Source organism: Manduca sexta, chromosome 13, assembly GCF_014839805.1.
Source record: "Manduca sexta isolate Smith_Timp_Sample1 chromosome 13, JHU_Msex_v1.0, whole genome shotgun sequence".
NCBI classification, from domain to species: domain Eukaryota; kingdom Metazoa; phylum Arthropoda; class Insecta; order Lepidoptera; family Sphingidae; genus Manduca; species Manduca sexta.
Genome location: NC_051127.1, coordinates 10,417,042 through 10,437,474, shown reverse-complemented (window position 1 = coordinate 10,437,474; position 20,433 = coordinate 10,417,042). Strand labels below are relative to the sequence as shown.

The 20,433-nt window shown below is 36.2% G+C and overlaps 2 protein-coding genes across 2 annotated transcripts; both read right to left on the bottom strand.

The window, feature by feature from the left end:
* Positions 1 to 1,717: 1,717 nt before the first annotated feature.
* On the bottom strand, positions 1,718 to 6,670 carry LOC115446942 (L-threonine ammonia-lyase). Its single transcript, XM_030173790.2, has 9 exons — positions 5,544 to 6,670; positions 5,355 to 5,468; positions 4,869 to 4,939; positions 4,165 to 4,452; positions 3,217 to 3,379; positions 2,992 to 3,147; positions 2,709 to 2,845; positions 2,416 to 2,641; positions 1,718 to 2,015 (listed from the first exon to the last, which is right to left on the bottom strand). The coding sequence occupies exons 1-9, from the start codon at positions 5,553 to 5,555 to the stop codon at positions 1,842 to 1,844; spliced, it is 1,341 nt and encodes a 446-aa protein (XP_030029650.2). The 5' UTR covers positions 5,556 to 6,670; the 3' UTR covers positions 1,718 to 1,841.
* A 782-nt stretch (positions 6,671 to 7,452) lies between these two features.
* Positions 7,453 to 20,378, bottom strand: LOC115446941 (L-threonine ammonia-lyase). The gene is made up of 9 exons (XM_030173788.2): positions 20,187 to 20,378; positions 19,820 to 19,933; positions 19,679 to 19,749; positions 18,884 to 19,171; positions 18,477 to 18,639; positions 15,571 to 15,726; positions 13,867 to 14,003; positions 13,388 to 13,613; positions 7,453 to 8,141 (listed from the first exon to the last, which is right to left on the bottom strand). The coding sequence occupies exons 1-9, from the start codon at positions 20,211 to 20,213 to the stop codon at positions 7,995 to 7,997; spliced, it is 1,329 nt and encodes a 442-aa protein (XP_030029648.2). The 5' UTR covers positions 20,214 to 20,378; the 3' UTR covers positions 7,453 to 7,994.
* Between the last annotated feature and the right edge of the window lie 55 nt (positions 20,379 to 20,433).

Genomic DNA, 20,433 nt, shown 5'->3' with positions numbered 1-20,433 from the left:
CATCCCACAATAACGCAGGCCATTGCTTGTTCGTAGGGCTATATTTTATTTAAACAGCACTGTGTATTTATTAAAATTAACAACAAAAATATTACAAAACATGTAGCCACTTTTGAAAAGCACGCGCTGAAGTATAACGTAACTAAATTGTGTGGGCGCGTTTGTGACATTGTTTTGAGGTTGGCAAGTGGGCACATTTGACATTTTATTTGCTTTTTAATTCGGCATCATAAAGAGGACCAAAGGTAACCCTTTGATTATTTTAAAGTGTACGCAAGCCGACTTTAGCAACATAATATTTGTCTCGTTCTTTTCAACGGTTTTGGCCTATTTGAAAAAATAGGATAAGTATATGAGGGTAATTTAGATTCCTTCTATGCTTGTTCTTATTCTGAGGCTAAATCATAATAAAACCTCTGTGGTCAACAGTTTCCATTGTCATTTAGTTTTTATTGTGATTAGTTCAAGACAGAGGGGTGCACTTGTGCGGGGGGTACACGATGCCTATGGGTTCTAGGGATTCGCCGCCCTTAATCGCTCATAAAATGCGCGATACTACGCACTGTAGATTCTTCTCGCTTATAAAACAGAAGGGAGAAATATAAATACAAATTACTTCAGAGATTATGTTTTATTATTCGGACAGCGTTTCGCCTTATACTAGTGCACACAATTGAATGTCCATTGAAATAAATGCCTTGGGTTTTTATACCCGTCATTTAACAGTTGGATGTCATGTCACGAACAATCAACGGCGAACCATAGGCAATATTTATACTGCTGGCTGGCTTGAGTGGGAGTTGCGGCATTCAACCTCCGTGGCATGGCTTTAGCTTTGGCTGTGGCTGTGGCTGTGGCTGTGGCTGTGGCTGTGGCTTTGGCTTTGGCTTTGGCTTTGGCTTTGGCTTTGGCTTTGGCTTTGGCTTTGGCTTTGGCTTTGGCTTTGGCTTTGGCTTTGGCTTTGGCTTTGGCTTTGGCTTTGGCTTTGGCTTTGGCTTTGGCTTTGGCTTTGGCTTTGGCTTTGGCTTTGGCTTTGGCTTTGGCTTTGGCTTTGGCTTTGGCTTTGGCTTTGGCTTTGGCTTTGGCTTTGGCTTTGGCTTTGGCTTTGGCTTTGGCTTTGGCTTTGGCTTTGGCTTTGGCTTTGGCTTTGGCTTTGGCTTTGGCTTTGGCTTTGGCTTTGGCTTTGGCTTTGGCTTTGGCTTTGGCTTTGGCTTTGGCTTTGGCTTTGGCTTTGGCTTTGGCTTTGGCTTTGGCTTTGGCTTTGGCTTTGGCTTTGGCTTTGGCTTTGGCTTTGGCTTTGGCTTTGGCTTTGGCTTTGGCTTTGGCTTTGGCTTTGGCTTTGGCTTTGGCTTTGGCTTTGGCTTTGGCTTTGGCTTTGGCTTTGGCTTTGGCTTTGGCTTTGGCTTTGGCTTTGGCTTTGGCTTTGGCTTTGGCTTGGCTTTGGCTTTGGCTTGGCTTAACACATGGCTGCATGGCTGGCTTGGCTTAACACATGGCTGCATGGCTGGCTTTGCTTGGCATGTGCTGCGTTGTAACACTTACATGACTTTCCGCTGCAGATTTGCGGGCTGCAGCTGCATAGTACCATATACCATTTCAATAGGTATTATTCAATACTAGCTGACCCAGCGAACTTCGTACCGCCTAACAGTCAATTCTTTAATTTATTATTTACTTAATACTTTTGATAACTATTTAATAAAATAATACATCGAAATAAAATGGCTATACACAGCATATTTAATTGCACATCCAGAATATTAATAATTCATATAATTACCTACTTATACTTAGTTGTAATTTTTTTAATTCGAAATGTTACAATACGTAGTTTTTTATATTTACTTTTGCATACAGACAGGGTTAGGCGCGAGACACGGGCCGCGTCTTGTGGCTGCAGTCTTATCTTGCCGTTCGCCTACTTCCAGGAAGAAATATTCCTTGTAATTCTTTTTAATTTGCTCTATTAATTCTTTTGTATGATCCCAGCCTCTTGTTTCTGCTATAACTTTCAACTGTAACAGTTATTTTTATAATAAGTAATAATCTATTTACAATCCGGGGATGTTTATGTTTCGCCGGTCAAATTTTTTGGTCATCTCTTTAGGTACTCACCATCGGGTGCCGTGAGGCATCTTTGCGTGCACCCAAGAAAAAAAAATCTCATGTGAAATCGTAAGCAATTGTGAAACGGGAAGCTATATGGGTTCAATTTTCGAGCCGAGGATTGAAATAGTAGGTACTTATGTCAGTATTTTACGTATTCCGTAAGCTTGCACATAATAATATTTATTCAGGTCTGCATTCAGATATCCATGATAAATAAAAAAGAATTACAAGAAGATTTATGGGCATAAGGCTGTTTTTAGTGCTTTTAGTGCTCACATATTGTATGGTATAGTTGCTGGGTCGTACCTGCACACTGAAAACATCTCCCTTGACCCAAGCACGGTCCGGCACGCAGTCCCTCATTGTAACACCAATACCAGCCATCATTGTGCAGAGCTCAGCCATGCCGCCCGGACGATCCGTGACAGTCACTTTAAACTTCACCAATCTACCCTCGGCAGCCATACCCCTTTCTAGGGCACGCGCTAGAATTGTCGGGTCGATGTTACCTCCAGATAAAACGCAAACAACCCTGAAATAAAGATTTTTGTCAACATACATATGTCACTTAAAAATCGTCTATATACCATACGACATACTTTTTCCCCTTCAAATTTGGAAATAATCCCGCCATAACGGCCGAAAGAGTTGTAGCGCCGGCACCTTCAACAACAAGTCTCTCTTCTTCTATGATGTGCATGATACCTCGAGCTACCCAGTCTTCTTTTACCACCACCTACAAAACAAACGGCTTTCGTGGCTTACTGATTAACTTTTTATGTTAAGCAGCAGGTACTATGAATAGTTAATATCATTATCATTAGCAGGTAATACTTATCATCTCTATATTATAAACCTTATAAACAAGTAATGATAATATACCATTTTATCCACATGCCCCTTAATATTATAAAATGTATTAACTCCGACCATATTGACACCTAATCCATCGGCGATTGTTGAATCAATAGCAAAATAAATTCGTTCATTCTTCCTTAGTGCTTCGGTCATGCTGCATGTTTTATCGGTTTCGACGCCCTGTAAAAAAACCCTTAAAAAGTATTTGGAACAAATAAGACATTTTTCCACTATTAAATGAGCACTTACGTAAACTTCAGTATCAGGTTTAATATGTTTTGCTGCAATACAAATGCCGCATAATAAACTGCCGCCACCTGTTGGGACTATTATGGCGTCAACAGCCGGGACTTGTTCCATTATTTCTAAACCCACAGTCCCTTGACCTTCTATAACGTGAGGATGATCAAATCTGTGGGGAGGAAATTATATATATCTACTAATTTAAGCCTAATCTGTATAACCTTAGAACTAATTAAAATTGCAATAAGTATTTAAAATTTTATAAAAAACTGTTCTTTCTTTAGTTGTGTTGTGAGTGTTTAACTGCGTATAGGTAGGTAAATAACGCTTGTAGATAAACATCAAAAATACAAAATAATTGTTAAGACTCTTGAAATTCTCGACCCGAGACGCCCGGGATGAAAGCCAAGTGCGTTGTCCCGCACTCACATAGCAAACCTAAACTTCAGTGCGGTTTCATACACCAAACAAGTCATAACGAACGCTACGCAGAATTTTATGTGCACATCAGCTACGCAAAACACACCGTACGTGTTTTGCTACACTGTTGTAGCATTATAATACCAGGCGTGTGCTCCCGCACCCTTGTAGATTTTTTTTTTTTTTGATAACATCTGGCTTTGTATTGCATACTGGCGTAGCGAACTTAAAAACATAACTGATGCGTGCATTGAAATCAAAGTATTTAAATAAATCGTACATGTAGCTCATTAGCTGAAGCTTGTCAGTTAACAAAAGATCCCCACCCGAAACTTGTTTCTGCAAAAACATCAGTTTTTACCGTAGAAACAGACCTTTAATTATTTTAAAGAAAAAAATATAGGGATTAGCGAGAGGATAAAATTGTTTGAGCTTTAGCAAAACTTAAGCGCGAATATAATATTATTGGTGGAGTCACATTGAAAAGTTATTTATACAGTATAATTTAAAATTATAGTACATTATTTTACATACCCGTTGATAAACATCATTTTCTTTTCCTTACTTATAGTCATAGCATGCCTCTTTGCTTCCGCCAATGTGGTTCCGAACTGGATAATCTTGGCACCGTGTCTCCCGCACTTGTTCACTTTGGTTATTGGGGCGTTTACCGGCATTACTACTATGCACGGTACGCCCAGTTGTGTGGAGTGATAGCTTACAGCTATGCCGTGATTACCGGTGCTTGAAGTAATGACGCCGTATTTCTTTTGTTCGTCACTCAACGTAGTCAAAGTACTACGCACTCCGCGTTCTTTGAAACTGTTTAAAAGGGGAAAGGAATATTGAAATAAAACTATTTTTCGGATTTTATAGCGGTTATTTATATTATCATTTACTCCCGAAGTTGCGAAAACCTTGCAGCCTTCAAGGTTACGGGATCTCCAGACCTGTGAGTTTAGCGTAATACTTATATTATAAAAAACAATTTTCACTTTCATAGGTACTTTCTTATCTAAATATTTATTTGTATCTCAATAGCGACGATGAGGCTCCAATCATAAATTATTTTGGGTCAGAAGGCCCTATTCTGTCTACTAGGGCATATTCGTCTCCTTACAATTACGGGTTTTCTAATTGTAGGGCAGCGTTGATGGCCGTATAGATAAAAGAATTTTAAAGAACCCCTATTTACCTACATGACTAGCTACATTACCTATTATTATTTCAATATTTACCATCCAGTGTACTGTAGAAATTCCATTTTCAAATATAGCTCCATTCCAAGTTTTTCAGACATATTCGCTTTCTATGGTCATGCAACATAAGAAAAATCATTAACTGCAATCTTGTTGAAACTGTCATCGACAAAAAGATAGATCAATTTTTCTACCAATATTTAAAAAAATACGTTTTAGATTGGTCATATAGATCTGATATTTTAAAGATTATGAATGCGTTGTCAGAAATTTAAGCTAAAATGATTTTGTACAAAAAGAGGTGATCCACTGTGGAACATCTTCCCACATTATTTAAAGATTTTCTGACAAAACACAACTAAGTTTAAAATTGGGTTAAAAAAAGTCATCAGCCACATGATGTCCACTGCTGAATATAAGCCTCCCCCAAAGATTTCCTGACGGATCTGTCGAAAGCGCTAGTAAAAGTCGACCAACGTAAATATAAATTTAGTTATAGAACAAGAACCAGAGGGGATATCGTACCGTGCATGGTGTACGAATTACGGCTCCTAATATTCGTTTAGAGGCAGCTACTATGTCCTCATACTTTATCTTCCGTGGATTATTGGGATCGCAAAATTCGTCATATTCAACGTCCTAGAAAACAATATAATTAATTGAGTAAAGTTGCGCCACATGAAAACGACAAGGAATTCAAATTATCACACATACGTCAGTGGACATTTTTTACTAAATGAAGATTTTTTTACAAAGATTATAGTCACATTGCACTTCGTTTTACATAATATGAATTGTATAACTTGATAGATTTTGAAAACCAAAGTAAATAAAACATTAAAAATATTGCACTGACAATTTTATTTCCATTTTGTTTTTTCGGATTGTCATGAACGAATAAAAATTATGACATTTTAATAAAATCTTTTCGAAAAACTAACAAAAAATATTTTAATAAGTAGAATCATAGGTTTCGTGAGACTATAATCCATATTAAAATAAAGCCATTTTTTGGATTTTATCGCAGTTTTTTTATACTATGTTATAAGATTATGTAGATAGATATAATAACTTTGACTTTCGGACGACCAATATCCATCTCGGTCTTTCCATATAAGTATACATACAGGTATTATAATTATTTTTGCCTCGGTTCGCCCCGTGAACATAAAAGCTGCAGTTTTTTTCCTGAAACGTCGGGAGGAAATCATAATAAATGAAAAACCGCGAATAAATCCGTAAAAATAGTTTTATTTCCATGTCTTCTAACATTCACGTAACATAATTAATCATTATATGATCCATTTTGTTCAATTTATATAAAAAATATGTCGCTCAATAATGGTAATGTGCTCTAAATTGGGAAAATTATAACAGTTAAAAAAAATATATAATATAAACACAAATAACTTGCAAAGTATGATTCATCATGATGATAATGATGATATACCTCATATACCTGTTATGTGAAATTATTTTTTGGTTTTGAGTGGTTTTTGAAGGCGGTTTAATTTTTTGTTAAAATTATTTTTATTTTTTGATTTTTTGTGTTAGTAAAAAATAGACCTTCTCGATGGCGTGTTTCACTCACGAAACGACTATCGCGCTCAGGAGTTACACCTCTGAGTACCCCTGCAAAGGGGAAAAGGTGTGATGTGATATATATATATATATATATATATATAGCATCACACCTTCATCATATAGCATCAGGTATCAGGAGTTACACGTCTGAGTACCCCTGAAAAGGGTAAAAGGTGTGCTGCTATATATATGTATGTAAGAAGTAGAGTCCACTAAACCCAACGCAAAAACACAGCTAATGTGTTTCGCTCGCAGTACGACTATCGCGCTGAAATGTTACACCTCTGCCTACCCCTGAAAAGGGGAAAAGGTGTGATACTATATATATGCATGGAAGAAGTAGAGTCAACTAAACCCAACCCAAAAACACAACTAATATGTTTCACACACAGTACGACTATCGCGCTGAAATGTTACGCCTCTGCCTACCCCTGACACTCGGAAAAGATGTTATGCTATATGTATAAGTATATGAGAAGTACACTCAACCAAACTCAATGCAAAAACATAACTAAAAACGTCATAGGAAAGCAAAATTCGCGATTTCGTTTTCTAGGACGACATAATTATTCTAGTTTTTTTAGTTTTAAAACCAAACTACTGAAGCGATGTTGAAAAAAAAAATATGGGAAAGAATGCGAATAAAAAAAGAATTTTCCAAATCGCTTCATAAATGAGCGAGTTCTGAGGTAAAAAACATACAAAAGAAAAAAAAATCATTTCCGTCGAATTGATAACCTCCTCTTTTTTTGAAGTCGGTTAAAAAGTACTTACATTTATACAATTTATACGATGTATTAAATATTGGATCCCACTGCTGGGAACATCTCTCCTTTACTACTGAGAGGGTTTAGGCATTCACTAAGCTGGCCTAATGTGGGCTTGTTACTTACTTTTATTAACTAGAATATTTTAACTAATTTCAATTTAACAACAATGGCTAAATAAACCGTGAACGAACGGCGCGAAGGCGGCCGCAGTTCACCAACTGGGACTCCAACCAATCACAACGCAGACTGCCTACTCACTCACTCACACCGAGCTACGAATATGGCCGCACGCTGATTTGAATCTCATTCTGTTCCGTACAAAGTTTCTCGGTAATTGCTGAGAATCTCGGCGGTTTTTAGCCGAGAACCGAGACAAAATTCTCGGCTGGATTTATAGCCGAGAATGCCGAGACCGAGAGCGAGATTTCGGTCGAGCCTTAGTTCCCATTTTGGGATAGCTGAAGAGTTAAGACTGCCGTGGTGTTTCGCCACGGCGGGCTATCACGTACTTTTCTGCGAATGTCATCTTTGATACCGAGCTACCATGGTTCGACCCATACATCTCAAATATATTACAGAACGAAAAAGATATAATGGCTGAAAATGTTCGTGCTAGGGGTACTACAAAATGGAAGGGTACATGGTCAGAATACCAATACTAGTATGAAGATGAATAAACAAAAATGTGTCAAAAGTCCCTATTTAAAGCATAAAACACATTACATACAAAAATATAGTTATATTGTTATCACAGATTTTAAAGTATTCTTATAAACTAAAATGCGTTTTAAAGTTCGTGTGCAGTGCGTGGTTAATGCGAGACGTCGTCAAGCGAGTCGGTGCTGCCGCGGCGGCCCACGTGCTCGCCCGCGAAGTCCCACTCCCTGTACGCCTGCGCGATCATCACACGCAGCTCGTTCATGTGCTCTGGCCCGCGAGTCTCGCACACTACTTTCACCTGAATGACAAAAATACCTTTGAATTTGACATCCACACTTCACTTCACTGCTCTAAAGGGCCCCCAATAAATTTAGATATAGGGCCACTCTATGGCAAGCTATGCTACTGCGTACAACGGACCGGTGTGGTAGCACCATTGTCTCATAGATAAGTAAATCTAATTTTAACGTTTAAGCCGTCGTCAAATTATCACACTAAGTCGAGTCGACACTGCGAATTGATGTCATTAGACGACTTGCTAGTCGCTGTTACTTTCAAAAAATCCCCCTTTCTTCCGTGTTCCTTGTGTTGACGTTTCTAGAATTGTGGATGTTTATAGACGTATGACCGTGGAGTTTCCATCAGGTGATCTACTGATGATTGTTCTTTAAATCCCTATAATAATATATCAGCCCTGTATTATACGGGTCATTTTGTAACTCTAGACTTAAATTTAACTGCGAGAAAGTCATCTTGAAAGAAGCAGTTTACTATAAGTTACTCTAACCTAAGGTCAAAAACAAAAAAGTAAAATTTTCAAACAAAATAAATATTCAAATAGTCATTTTATTTTTACACACCCTTTTGCCACTACTACTATACTAGAATTCTTCGGAGCGGCAACATCGCACAAATTCATTGATAATATTATGCTCACGCACACGAACAAGTGATGCACACTCGGAGCGCAAGGGTAGTTCGTCGCACCGCGCGCGCCGCCCCGCAACCGAACAGCTGATGTCGGCGCTTTAACTACCTAGGGTTTTGTGTCGTGCCACATCCCTCAATCAACAATTAGACCAGCAGCGACGACGCTACGCCGACGTTACAAAAAAGCCACATACCTAAACATCATTATCATCATCAGCCACATAAAGTCCACTGTTGAACATAGGCCTCCCCTAAATATTTCCAGACGGACCTGTCGAAAGCTGCCTGCATCCAATGTGTTCCCGCGACGTTTATCAAGTCGTCTGTCCACCTTGCAGGTGGACATCCAACGCCAACATAAACATCACGCATTAATCATCACATTTCATTACAATATTTTCTATGCTCAAACTATCATCATAAGCAAACGACACTAATCAAATAACCACAACTGCATATGTTAGGTACACATAACACATGATTTCCGTAATTTTAAAGTGGTTTCATTCTTTTAAATCAAAACACACACATTCTAATGTAGGTAGTTCATCCATTTTAGTAGATATGTAGTTATAATAAATATGTTCAACGGTTAGATTTATAACACTCATAACAATAAAATATCATTCTGCAAGTCTGGCAATTCACACGAACAATTAATAATAAAGTTACAATCTTGATAATAATTAGGTAATGTGATAGTTTTAGGTAAAAATGTCGAGCGACGGGATGCGTCACGGCGCGACGTCCCAATAGGTATCTTAACATGTTTTCAAAATAGTAAATGCTTTTACCAATACCTAATGATTTGTAGATTGCTTGTTCCTTTAAAAGTTGTTTCATACTTCAAAGTATTTTTAATAGAGTTAATTTGTGACTACCTCGGTGCCGCAGTTGTATTATAGTACGGATGCTTTGCTAAGGTCACGGGATCGAATCCCGGGTCGGACAAAATGATATTAGATTTTTCCATTCAGTACCTATCGCAAATTCATAAATCCACATTAAAATCGTAATGACAGCCCCCGCTAGAAACATAATCAATAGATTGTGATTAGTTCAGTTTCGCGTACGCGTCAACGATGCAACTTCGCGATCGTAAAATATTTAAAATGACAAAAATATTTCTAAAAATAGACTCTATTTTATAAGTGTTAAGGTCGCATTTAGGGGACCACTTTAAATATCTTTGTGCCTTACCGACCAACACGCGACACACGAGGTTAGCGAATTCCCCAAATGTAGTAGTCTGGAGTAGTGTTGCCTGATGTCCCGATTTGCGCGGGATGTCCCGATTTTTAGGGTTCTGGGGACGTGGCCCGTTTTGCACTAATAAAATTATTAAAACCATTAAGTATTATGAAAAAACAAACTACGAATTCATCACTGTGTTGAGTGCGACAATGCAATCAAAATAGCAAGTATCATCTCACTAGCGCTGAAGGTACAGTTTTGTTTTATTCTTTTGCTTAGAGATGCGACTACCCGGCGATCTGTGCTTCGATGTTAAAACAGAAATCCAAATAAAACGCAACTTTAGCATGACTTGCAGTGATTTTTTTGTAAAACGCAATACATAAAACTTAAATTTAAAAAAAATACTTGCTTTTTTATGTCCCGATCTACAACACTAAATCTCGATTTGTTTTACCGTCTTGATTTTTAAACAAATTGACCCTGGCAACACTAGTCTGGAGGTACACGATATTTGACGAGCCAGAGTTTTACAACTAACACGTGCCTTCGCAGTGTTACCAAACTTTTTTTATTATTAACTTATTGTGCAATATCTTGTTTATTTTATACCCCGTATGCCTATTGAAAATGAGTGACTGAATCCAAAATCTCTATTATACTTTATTACTTAAAATAATGTTTTAAAAATACTAAAATATTGCTGTGTATTATTTTAATTAGGTAGACTTTTCATTAATCATTTCATCATAAATCATTACTTATTTTATTTTGTAATACAATTGTGTGTTAAATCTGTTAGAACATCATGTAATAAAAAAAAATCTAATATCAGAATTTTTGAAATGCTGTGTCGTTTTAGCAAGCTTTTTGGTAAAAAGGTTTATACTGACAACATTGCTAGTTTAGGCGAGAAAGAGTACGACTATTGTATTGAATAATCGCGCGCTCTTTTCACTCGGTCAAAGACTCGGACGTATTGCCATAGCAAAGAAATGGTACAGAAAGCATAATATGACGTTCGGTAATGTGTACGTAGTCTTCTTTTAGATATTATGACAAACCGAAATATTAATGTTGGAATTAAAATAAATGTCGGAATATCATGTAGAATTTTAAAAAAATACGATACCAATAGATTTAAATCTTGTAACTTTAGGAATTATGTAGGTAACTTTTTTGGTAAGAAAACTATTTTATTAACGAAAATAACGTTTATACTTAGTCTGGCCATAAATACTGTTACACTTAATTATAAAAAAATATTACATTTGAATTTCGAATCTGTCATTTTTATACGATTGTTCATTGTGTTTTCTCATTTTGGCGCCAATACATTGTAAAATATTTTGCGATATTAAAATGGTGTGGGGTGATAAAGAGAACCGAATCGCTGTGATAGCATTACACAAAGTAGGTATGGAGCCAAATGCAATTTTTAAAACTCTCCATACACTTGGTATTAGTAAAATGTTTGTGTACCGGGCTATTAATAGGTACAATGAGACCTCCTCTGTTTGTGACCTGTTCGTACGAAAAAGGTGGTCAAAGCAGTAAGGGAAAGAATTCGAAGAAATCCTGTCCGAAAGCAAAAGATTTTATCTCGGGAAATGAAGATAGCACCTAGAACCATGTCGCGTATTTTAAAAGATGACTTAGGACTTGCAGCCTATAAGAGACGCACTGGCCATTTCTTAACTGATAATTTAAAGAAGAATAGGGTGGTAAAATCGAAACAACTACTGAAGCGGTACGCAAAGGGAGGTCACAGAAAAATTTTGTTTACGGATGAGAAAATTTTTACAATTGAGCAACATTTTAACAAACAAAATGACCGTATTTATGCTCAAAGCTCTAAGGAAGCTTCCCAATTAGTCGACAGAGTGCAACGTGGACATTATCCGACTTCAGTGATGGTTTGGTGGGGTGTTAGCTATGAAGGAGTGACTGAGCCATATTTTTGTGAAAAAGGTATCAAAACATCGGCACAAGTGTATCAAGATACCATTCTTGAGAAGGTAGTTAAGCCCCTTAACATCACCATGTTCAATAACCAAGTATGGTCCTTCCAGCAAGACTCGGCGCCGGGTCATAAAGCTCGGTCCACGCAGTCTTGGTTGGAATCGAACGTTTCGGACTTCATCAGAGCTGAAGACTGGCCGTCGTCTAGTCCCGATCTTAATCCGCTGGATTATGATTTGTGGTCAGTTTTAGAGAGTACAGCTTGCTCTAAACGCCATGATAATTTGAGTCCCTAAAACAATCTATACGATTGGCAGTGAAGAATTTTCCCATGGAAAGAGTGCGTGCTTCTATTGATAACTGGCCTCATCGTTTAAAGGACTGTATTGCAGCCAATGGAGACCACTTCGAATAAGCTTTTTATATTTTTAATTGTTTTATATTTATGTATTAAACTGACACACTGTAAAAGTAATAAATGTTATTTGCAGTTAACAATTTTCTTTTTTCTTTATTACAATATTTATGGCAAGACTAGGTAATTGACGAAATATTTTTTGTAGTAATTAATTATTGACTCAATGAACTGTTGCAACCAAGTCAGTGAACGTATTGGGAGTTCATTTGTGAGCTGACCTTCTGAACCCTATAGGTTCGGTAATAATATCATCAGCTGTGACGTAGTTCATTCACTTCAGTTAAGCGCGTTAAGAGACAGCGTGATCAAAAAACCATAAATCTAAAATCGGGATTATTGACGTAAATATACGTTACTTATGAATAATCTTTTGCACGGTGTTAGCAGAGGTCACCACGAACCTGTGGTTTCATTTAGTAACGCAATGTCGAAATGACCCTGTATACTGTCCCACTGCTGGGCACGGGCCTCCTCTACTACTCAGGGGGATGAGGCCTTAGTCCACCATGCTGGCCGAGTGCGGATTGGTAGACTTCACACACCCCTTAAAATTTCTGTTGAGAACTTCTCAGGTATGGAGGTTTCCTCGTGATGTTTTCCTTCACCGTTAAAGCAAGCGATAGTTCACAGAGAATACACATATAAATTTAGAAAAGTCAGATTTGTGTGCCCTTGCGATTCGAACCTGTGGACATTCGTATCGGCAGTCCGTTCTACACCCAACTAGGCTATTGCTGCTGTAAATAATAAATCCCTATACAGTAAAAAAATATATAGTACTCTAATAAAATAATGACCTATTTTAAAATTATTGATTTGTGGGAATCGTCAAAAAACTAATTTCTGTTTGCGATCTTTTTTTTCCTTTTTGTCATACTATAGGTTTCATTTTTAACCTATCTATAATAAGTTAAATTTTATAGCAACTTACATAAAAGGTCGAAAACATACATTAGTTTTTTGACAATTCCCACAAGTTAACAATTTTGGAATAGGCCATTATTTTATTAAGAGGGCGGCATTGTGATATTTGTTCATACCCGAACACTGAATATATCGCCATGCACCCAGGCCCGTTCTTGTATAATGTCCTTTATAGAGACTCCGAGTGAAGCGATGAGCTTGCACAGCTCGGCGATGCCGCCCGGCCGGTCGCTCACCGTCACCTTGAACTTCACCAGCCGCTGCTCCGCCGCCAGGCCCCGCTCCAGACACCTGCCCAGGATCGTGGTGTCGATGTTTCCACCAGAAAGGATGCACACCACTCTACAAATAATAAGTATACGATATTTTAATTTTACGATGGGTTTCTGAATTTATTTATCGTATTATCTACTAGGTCAGTAACCGGAAAGGTCAGTGACCCTTTGCTTTGGCCATAAATCGTTCGTTAACTCGAACAACAGTATAAATGTAAGTGTCTAAATCACGAAGATCTTTTTAATTATGTAGAATTTCATACTTTGTAGTATATAAATTTGTTTATAACATTAATTATAATCAGTGTAATGGAACATACTTTTTTCCAGCGAGTTCAGGCACCAGGCCCGCGACGATCGCAGCCACGCCGACCGCTCCGCCGCCCTCCACGACGTATTTCTCTTGCTCCACCAGTCTTAAGATAGCGCGAGCAATCCAGTCTTCATTCACTGTAATCTGTCCATTGTTCGGTTATAATGCAAATTTTGTAATATTTATTATAGTATAATTCTATATGTGACAGATTTGTGGCTCTATCTAATTAACTATTTGGTACTTCATCAACCAAACAATCGTAGTTGCATTGCCAATATTCTTACTTTAGACAAATATCTAAGATTTCGTAAGACTTATCTTGTTTAAGGGTACAAACAGAACGTACACAAAAAATGCGACGTATACTACTTGTATCGAGTGTGTACAGCCACTAGCCTGTTTATGGCAAAAAAACTATAAACAACATGATATCTTGTAGGTAGATAATAAAACATAATATTTTTTGTACGGCTATCAAATATGAGTATAAGTTATCGCAAGATATTTTTCATAATACATATTACATACATAGTTAACTTTAATTGTCACAGGTTATAATAATAAAGAATGATTGATGGTGCCATTTTTGATTATACTTGAAAATTTAAATTTTATTGTTTATTAACAAGTTTCAAAATATATCATAGCGATGTTTACACTCAGGTAATAGAAATATTTTTTGTGACTATTACATTTTATAATCAATTAATATCTCCAGTCTAAAGGTCCGTCCACCTCTGACCATTAATTATAATTACGTTGTCGGAGTATTATCGTGCTCAAAATGCGCTCGCACTTTCATAAATAATATTGGCTATATGAGCCATGTACTCAGTGAGCCTTAATTAAATGTCTTTCAATTTTTTTTACCAGTAGTCGTGGGCAAAATCGGCTAGGAAGACAATATCATCACGTCTCCAACCCAATACAGTACAACGTAATGTTAAATATAGGTCTATAATTTTTCTCTCAAAACGATTTAGAATATCTTTGACAAAAGAGGATTGTCAAAGAAAGTCAATGTAAATTTTCTTATTGAGCATCGGATTTGTATGTACTTTTAACATCGCAAACCTATTAATATTCATATTGCTGATAAAAGACAAGATAGATAGGTCCCACCTGAGGTCCCACCCGTATGCAATGATACGCTCCCGCATGTGTGCATTCTTGACTCGCATGTGCAACGTATCTATGTTTCGCAATATACTCTCTTGACACCATGGAGTTCTTACTCTTTGTTGATACTTCTTATCATTAGATGACTATAAACATTAACCGTTTTCTAGTTAGGTAATCATTTCATAGGTACTTATAGTGACTGAAGACCTACGTAATATAATATAATATTATTATCATAACATTTATTATGCATCTTTTTTATCACATCAGATCAAAGCTTCAGTAGATTTAGAAAGAAATAGTCACTTTGGGGTCGGGCCATAAAAGAAATTTGGAACCTAAGAAAAGTTGTATGTTTTTTCTGACAGCTCTCCCGCAGTAGCTTTTTAAGACAGATAAATTATATGCCCATTATCTACCGAATGCATTACGCAGGATAGCCTTATGCAAGACTATATAATTCCTTACCGGGTACATATAAGAGGGCCTTTAAATACTTAAGCCTTATGCAAGGCTATATAATTCCTTACCGGGTACATATAAGAGGGCCTTTAAATACTTAAGTTAAAGTATATCGCTTACTTACCAATTTATCGACGATTGGTTTAACTGTAACAAACGCGTTGTAGCCCACAGTTGGCACAGCGAGACCATCCGCCAACGTTGATCTAATGTCTACGCTGACGGGCTCATCTTCTTCCATTGCGTGTTTCATGCTTGGACACTTCTCTGTCTCCACTCCCTGCCGATGGGTATTTATATAATCGAATTAAATATCTCATTTGTTGGTATAATTAAATATCTGAAAATATTCATTTAATTCTTTATGTAATCTTTCAAAGGAGGAATTCTTTCACTCCATTTCCATCTTATTATTATCAAAAATATTAACGCATAATGCTACTATTCTCACTATTACTAGGTTAATATGACATTCCGTCACAGTAGCCATACTATTATAGAGATTTAAAACAATATTTTTCATACTTAATCACATCACAAGAGAAACCAAAGGATGTCGTGAGTTTCAACGGTAGCTAATTTGGTTAAGATATTCATTATAAAGTATGTCTTATTTAGTCGGTTTTATCAGGTTTTATCTAGCAACCTTTGGCATGTGTCATCACGAACCATTGAATCCTGTGCGATAAAGGGTTACTGTACTCTTAATATCCGTTGTATATAACTCTTGTAACTCATAAATTTAATCAAACAAAATAACGTAGTGCCGGACCTACAGTCTACATTGCTTTACAAATTATATATAAATGTATACATGACAGAATTTTTAGAAGTAAGTAAAGAAATATTGAAATAACTAAATAATTAGTTAGGTAAGATTGCAAATTTTTATTGGTTTTCTAAGTTTAATATTTTGCAGCGTGGCGACCGGTAAGGCCAAGGCAACCGATAAGTAAGTCATAAGGGCGATACCTCAAGGTCCATTTTCATACATTTTGTTTCACCTTTAATCTGGGTAACTAAACAAGTATTGGCAAGTAAAGAATTTAAATTCACGTCTAGTTAGTGATTAGTTCTCGCAGTTGAAGAAAAACGTAAAAATAATTAATAATCATGGATATTTCGGCCTTTAAAATTTAATATGACGAAATTTTAAAGGCAGAAATATCCATGATTATTAATTATTTTTACGTTTTTCTTCAACTGCGAGAACTAATCACTAACTAGACGTGAATTTAAATTCTTTACTTGCCAATACTTGTTTAGTTACCCAGATTAAAGGTGAAACAAAATGTATGAAAATGGACCTTGAGGTATCGCCTTAAGTGGAACGATTCATCAGATATAGGCCCGACAAGTCATTAAGACCTCTGCTAAATAGTGATGGAAGCATTAAATGTGGAGTATGAAACGTCGAGTGTATCTAAGACGATAATAGAATCAGGGATGTTATGGATATGAAATTTCAGATGTGGATACGGATATGGATATAGGTATCAAATTATATCGGTTTCGGATACGGTTACGGATATGTAATTATTTCGGATTATCCGTTCGTTTCGGATAGTTTCGGTTACGGATATTAGATTAAAGTAAAATAAAAATATTATGTAATACGGTAGGGCGACGATTACTAACTATCGTCCATCGTCATCGTCAATTATTAATTATCGATGAACTAATTCAGGGACATGAGTGTTCGGAAAACCTCTGTTTTTTAATTTGAGATGAAGATTCAGTGAAGTAATGCGCCCTCCTCTATGTGAAAAGTTTTTGTCACACTTGATCAAAAAATGTCCGAATTGAAGTACATACTTTGGACATATTTTGTCCTTATAAATCAATTTAGTACGTAACACACCACTATTCCTTCACTTTATTAAATAAGTACATACTTATTCCTAAATAAAAAAAAAGAATATGAATGAGGTTATGTTATGACTAAAAATTACGAACAAACTACATATACAAAAACCTGTCGAAACCAGGGATGTTATGGATATGATATTTCGGATATGGATACGGATATGGATATAGGAATAAAATTATATCGGTTTCGGATACGGTTACGGATATGTAATTATTTCGGATTATCCGGTAGTTTCGGATAGTTTCGGTTACGGATATTAGATTAAAGTAAAATAAAAAAGAATATATTATGTAATACAGTAGGGCGACGAATACTAACTATCGTTCGTCGTCATCGCCGATTATTAATTATCGATGAACTAATTGGGGGACATGGGTGTTAGGAAAACCTCTGTGTTTTTATCACACTGCTTAAATTTAACGTGAACAAAAAAAAAAAAAAAAAATTAAATTACTTTGGACGCATATTGTCCTTATAAATTAATTTAGTACGTAACACGAAACTTTTCCTTCACTGTACTAAACATATTATCCGTAACTTATCCGAAACTATTATAACGGATACGGTTACGGTTACGGATATATTTTTATTTCGGATATCCGATAGTTTCGGTTACGGTTACGGAGCTCCATAACATCTCTGGTCGAAACATATTATCTGAAACTTTTTTAACGGATACGGTTACGGTTGTGGATATATTTTGATTTCGGATATCCGATAGTTTCGGTTACGGTTACGGAGCTCCACAACATCTCTGACTAGAATATAATGTGTCGCCTGGAAAATATATATTAAAATACATATTACTTTATATGTTTCGACTTTGATAGTTGACAGATTAACCCCATTATCTTATAACTTATTACTGAGTTCGGAGGAATTATGTGCAATAATTATAATAATACGTAGGTACACGTTATTCTAATTATTATAATATGCATTAAGTAAAATATTTTTTTGGCAATTAAGTAACTTATAACTTATTCGCGTCTCGAGCTTCAAATAAAACCACGTTTTTTTGTCAATTCAATTAGTTCGTTCATTTGAAAACCTTAATGGAGAGAAAAAACTGTTGAGATCTTATCTTATCTTAACTGAACTGTTCAGACTTTACTAGGTTAAAACTTTACTTTATTTTTTTTTTATTTTTAGTCACTTACATAAATAAGAACGTGGGGCTTGAGATGCTTTATTGCCGTGGCGACTCCTGCCAGCAATCCGCCGCCCCCTACAGGTACCAATACCGCGTCCACGTCAGGAACTTGCTCCAAGATCTCAAGTCCGACCGTACCCTGACCTGCCATTATATGTGGATGATCATACCTGTAAGCAAAAAATATATGCTGTTCTTTGAAAAAACAACAAAAATTTAGAAAACTAAACCTAGTACAATGGGACCTGACCAATTGGGACATCACGAATAGGTAATCAAAAGTAAAAGCAAATCAGACAATTGTAAATTAGTGTATAACAATGTCTAACATTCGCGTAAACATAAGAAATCATTAGTGTATAACAAATATTAATATCTGATCTACTACTAACTTCTAAAACGCAATTTACTTACCCATTGATATAAGTAAGGTTTTTCTCTTTAGCGAGCATCATGGCGTGGTACTTGGCCTCTTTCATATCATGCCCGTACACGATGACATTGGCTCCGTACGACTGACACTTCTGTATCTTCATGATGGGGGCTACGTTTGGCATCACCACGGTAGTCGGTATGTTCAGCTTATTGGCATGGTAACTGAGGGCCTGCGAGTGATTACCAAGCGAGGCTGATATGACACCACGTGTCTTTGCTTCTACTGGCAGTAGGAGTAATGCGTTGCGGGCGCCGCGCTCTTTAAAACTGTTAAAAGGGTAACAAAATGTATAGTATATAGGTAATAAAGGTAAGTAATAATCACACATTTATGTCCCTACATAAATATGTGATTATTACTTACCTTAATATTATTGATTAATTATTTTAATAATTAATAAACAGATATCTATTTAAGTAATTCAATATTTTGTTATTGTTTCGTACCCACATACCTATACCATATTCATCTGTCAACTACACCGAACACCGAAACGAATGCAATAGAGTCAAATGAAAAGTGGGTAGATATTGGTTTATATTTTTATTTCGTTTCCTGACTACGCTTGATAAGTATTAAGTTTGGAATTAAATAATAAGGAGCATAAAATAAAATATATTCTCCTTTCCGGAATTATTACGAAAATATTAATGATAAATGATAAGCTTTACTTATTGAGAGTATTTCGGTGGATAAACTATCAAGAAAATATTAAACCGGATTTAAGTTTAATTATTTATAACTATGCCTAAAACAATAATTACAACATTTACCTCCCTGTGTGTTGAAGGAAATCATTTTTTAAGTAAATTTCCATGCCGAACACAGTAGACATGTGCGATTTCTGAAAATATACATATAATACAATACAATGTCTTTATTGTTCGGTAATCAAATATAAAACGGTAACTCACCACACACGGTGTTTTAACAATTTCACTCTGTATTCTGAAAGCAGCCGCCGAGACATCTTCAAAAGAAATCCTCTGAGGATTTTCTTTGTCACACATAGGGTCGAACTCGATCGTCTGGAAAACCATGTTAACAGGTTCTTTGTTCAGTATTTACACATATTTGTTAAAGCTTTCTATTCGCTCTCCAACAACGCATAAAGTAGAATGACCGTTGTTCTTGCGCCGGAATACGGGACTATATAATTATGAAATAAGGGTTAAAGGTGAATTGATGCGACTGATGCCTCATGGAATTGTTTGCACTGACAAGTATTACTATATACCTACAAATAAGATATATTAATGTTACTATTTAGTATCTACTCACCGAAGGTTCACATTTGTAGCGCTCCATTTAAACGTAGTTTAATTAAATTTATTATAATACAATAATTATATCAGCGACTATTATACGACACTCTTACACAACAAATGTTTCTGATTATATTATTTTAGCCTTTATAATTGGTTTGATAAGTACTGTTTTAAAAGTACGTATAATATATATATCGTAGATAGAATGCGTTGCTTTACTGTTATGAATATCGACGTTAATGAATTAGGTCAAATGTGAA